The sequence below is a fragment of the Octopus bimaculoides genome, chromosome 7 (assembly GCF_001194135.2).
Source record: "Octopus bimaculoides isolate UCB-OBI-ISO-001 chromosome 7, ASM119413v2, whole genome shotgun sequence".
NCBI lineage: Eukaryota > Metazoa > Mollusca > Cephalopoda > Octopoda > Octopodidae > Octopus > Octopus bimaculoides.
The window spans coordinates 61,860,890-61,865,001 of record NC_068987.1 but is presented as its reverse complement, the minus strand read 5'-3'; the positions used below and the strand labels follow the sequence as shown (position 1 = coordinate 61,865,001).

At 34.1% G+C, this 4,112-nt stretch overlaps 1 protein-coding gene across 2 annotated transcripts in view; it reads right to left on the bottom strand.

Annotated features, from left to right (window-relative positions):
* Positions 1 to 4,112, bottom strand: part of LOC106884520 (phospholipid-transporting ATPase ABCA7) — a 289,592-nt gene that overhangs the window by 205,228 nt on the left and 80,252 nt on the right. For both annotated transcript variants that reach the window (XM_052969717.1, XM_052969718.1), the window contains exon 3: positions 1,270 to 1,366. In XM_052969717.1, coding sequence (XP_052825677.1) covers positions 1,270 to 1,366 — 97 coding nt within the window. The remainder of the gene's footprint in view (positions 1 to 1,269; positions 1,367 to 4,112) is intronic.

The following is a 4,112-nucleotide window of genomic DNA, read 5'->3' as shown; positions in this document are numbered from 1 at the left end:
TTTTTTTTTTTTTTTGTAGGCCAGAGTCTGAGGCCAACCTAATTGTCACAAGAGATGAGATCTCAACCATTTTTTGCTTATGGAGACCTTTGATATCTATTTTATTCTACTGCACAGCCACCCCCACCTTGTTACAAAAAAAAATCTTCATATTTTTATATTTATATATTATTGGGAATTGTATGAAAAAAAATTGTTAAAATATTTGTATATTGTAGAAGTATAACCAATTTATTACTCATATGCTTTAAGAACAAAATCTTATATGGACCTCGAAGGGTCACATAAACCCCAGCTGAGAACCACTGCTTTAGATGTAACATAACAGCTACAGTTTCCTTCCTCTTATCTCAGGTGGTGTGCATTCCAGTAGAGTATTTGGGAGCTAACAAGGATCTTGTTCTCTTGAGTTTAAAGCATTTTCAATGTTCAAAAGAACAGTGCTCTTAGAGCTTGCTGGGATTGTGTTCCAGTGTTTTCAAGTATTTATTCAAAACAATGAGAGTGTTACAATTTAGCATCTAACACTCCCACTGAACATTGGACACTGTCTGATGAGCTCACTTCCTCCTCATCAAGGCTACAGCTACCAAATATGAATGAAAGGAAAGCATCTTTCATATGTAATTATTTTCCACAGTGCCTGCATACTGAATCATTAACCATTGCACACAACTGTTACTCCCAAGAATATTAACCTTCTGAAATGTTCTTCCTATTCCTCACTTATTATCTGCAAATATCATGTCATCTTACAGCTGTTTAAGCTGAAGACTAACTGGTGAGAGATTGCAGCATAGCTCATTCCTCCTGACTAAACTATAAAAAGAAATGTCATTGAAGATATTTATTCATTCAAAATTTCATTCTAATTAGTTTAAGCTACATTATGTCAAAATTCTTTTTTTTTTTTTCTAAATTTAAATGACAATTCCTCTAAATTTCAAAACATGCCAAAGATGTGTTTGTTTTCCAGCTATCCAATGTATATTTTACTGAATTCTTTCTTTTAATCCTTTTATTACCAAATTTCTATTGAAATGCACTACTTTTGTTTCAATTAATCTTGAAACTAATGAAGAATTTAGTCATTATTAATCTTGGGTTTGGAACATAAATCATCATGAAGTTTTGAAGGAAGATTTTAATTTAAACCACTTTAACATGTGATGTTTGTATCATAGAACCAGAGGTGGGCAGGTATCAAAGAGTTAATCAATCTAGAATATTACATAACATCAAAATGTAAAAGCTGAATAGATTACTTACATTCTTCCTTTTGTTTAATGAGATCTGGCCGCGTCTTGACAGCAACAAGTATTAGAAAAAGGCATAATGGCCAGATGATTTCCACACCAGCTCGGAACTGGAAAATAGCAATAAAACATGTTATTACAATAAGCAGAACAACGTTTTAGTTTACAAGTGTTGTCTTTAATATGAGCTAAGATCATTTAATTTGTATAAACAAGAAACTGGGCCAATTTTGATACAATCCAATCCATTATATTAATAGTGCTTCCTTTATTAAATAAATTCCAGTCAAAATATAGCAGAATACAGCAACTACAAAATATCAGGTAGTCTGTTAAGTAGGAGTTTCATAAAACCCAGAGATAGCCCTGTACCTTCAACCTGCAAGAAATAGCAATCAAATCTTCATGTTCATCACAACATACTACTGTCTTAAAAACAGGACACATTATACAATGTACATCAGAAGGCACACTGACACACAAAAAAAAAATAGGATATAGAATGGTCATGACTGGAGTTCTTCCATCATGTTCAATGAAGGCAAAGATGTGGCAAAACAAATAAGAAAAAAACATCAACCCTTTAGCATTTGAACTGGCCATATCTGGCCCAAATATTCTACCTGCTTTATATCCAAATTGGACAGAACCAACCTCTTACACGTGCCCTACTATGTCATTCTAAAAATAAACAATCACATCACTGAAATCTTGAAGCTATGAGATAAGGCATTATTAATTGAAAACAATGTTAATAAATAAGCATTACATCTGACAGAATAATCTGAATGCTAAAGGGTTAATTCCACAACCAAAGAAGAAAGTTAGATATAAATCTCCTAATTTGCAGTACCTAATTATCTTAAGGGACAATGGGATAGTGAATATAAGCATATGACAAGGAGTAGAAAAACTAATACGGGGAATATCCCTGATATATAAATAGGAAAATGATTAGCCAAACACATTTTTAAGTATTTGATATGTTACTGTTTAAACAAGTTATGACCTCCAAATGCTGCTATACACACTCTGCACATGCTTAGTAGCATATATAGATCCTAAAATTATATTCCCACCTATGAAAATTTACTGTATACCCTTAACCAAAGTACTTCTAATACCAGGGCCCTTCATCTATCAAAACTCAACAATACCTCCTACCAAAATATGCTTCCATTGTCCATAAATAGAAAAAGAATCCCACAATAAGTCATCACTGTCAACCTTTCAGAAACTATTACTTTGAAACTTACATCTATAAGCCCTTAATATCCATATCCTCCCTGTTCATGCAACTGATTTCCACTGAGTTTCTCACCTCCTCTATACTCAACAGCATCTTGACTTCTCAGTACTCTAATTCACCTAATTAAATTAGCTTAGGCTAATTTAAACTAGTTTAGTCTAATCCTGGATCAAATCCTAGGCCGCCTCCCCACTTCATAATTATTACAATCTTAATAATTATTTTCCACTGTGGGCAATAATGATTCTACACTAAGCCATATATAGCTATGGGAGCCTCAGATATACACCTATCCAGGGATAGATCTATATCATAGGGGCATATGAATGCATACATACATATTTATTAGACATAATTTTATACTGAACATCATCAATAGCAAAGCATGAGAGTATACATGTATGTGTGAACTTGTAGTTCTGTCTTGCTATACATCATTTCATGATATATGCTACATCACTTGTAAACATGACAATTATCATGTTAACAATAAGTTCTCTTATATATATTAAACAAAGGCATTTCCATATTTTTGTAGTGATTATTGATATATTGTAGTGATTCAAATATCCCAAAACAAAATCTGCATAGGTTGGGGCTATGTTGGTTCTCATCATGGTTCCAGCATTTTGTTGACAATTAACACCAAGCATGAAATAGGAGAATGAATTTTAATCCTTAGATGATTAATTCCTTTCCAAAGCATTATGGTAATTCACACGCAAAATTTGGGGGGCAGAATTTTATAATGTCTATTTTATAATTGTGAGTAATGTTTGTAAAAAATTCACTATATACCAAAAAAATTCAGCTTCAGGTGCAGGCGTGGCTGTGTGGTAAGCAGCTTGCTTCCCAACCACGTGGTTCCAGGTTCAGTTCCACAGCATGGCACCTTGGGCAAGCATCTTCTGCTGTAATCTTGGGCCAACCAAAGCTTTGTGAGTGGATTTAGTAGACAGAAATTGAAAGAAGCTCATTGTGTGTATATATCTATATCTATAAAAGAGAGGATGTGTGTGTGTGTGTGTGTGTGTGTGTACGTGAATGTAGTTTATGCACGTCCACAAATTAGCACGCACGTCGCTCCAATTTTAGGAGGACATTGTTCATGACCCTATCTGTGTTTTTGTCAACTTTTTCTCTCAGAGGCACCCGCGTATAGCTGTAAAAATCGATAAACTTTTACCAATTTTGAAGTTTGTTGACATGGCGAAGTCAAATCTGTGCGTACGCGCGTGAAGGAGAGAGAGAGCAAGAGAGAGAGAGAAAGAGAGAGAGAAAGAAAGAGAGAGAGAAATAAAGAGAGAGAGAGAGAAAGAAAGAAAGAGGGAGAGAAAGAAAGAAAGAGAGAGAGAAAGAAAGAAATAGTGTGTTTGTGACAAGGGGAGAAACAGAGTGTTTGCCAAGCGTCTAAAAAAAAAATGAAAAAGTGGAAGAGGAAGACAAAGCGGCTAAGGAAAAAAAAATTCTCTCACCAAGACAGCGTCTAACAAAAAAAAAAAAGGAACGAACAAATGGAAGAGGGAGACAAAGCGTATTACGAAAGAAAATGTAGCTAAGGAAGACGGAGTAAAATGCATTTTTTTCTTAAACATGAGATATAGTTT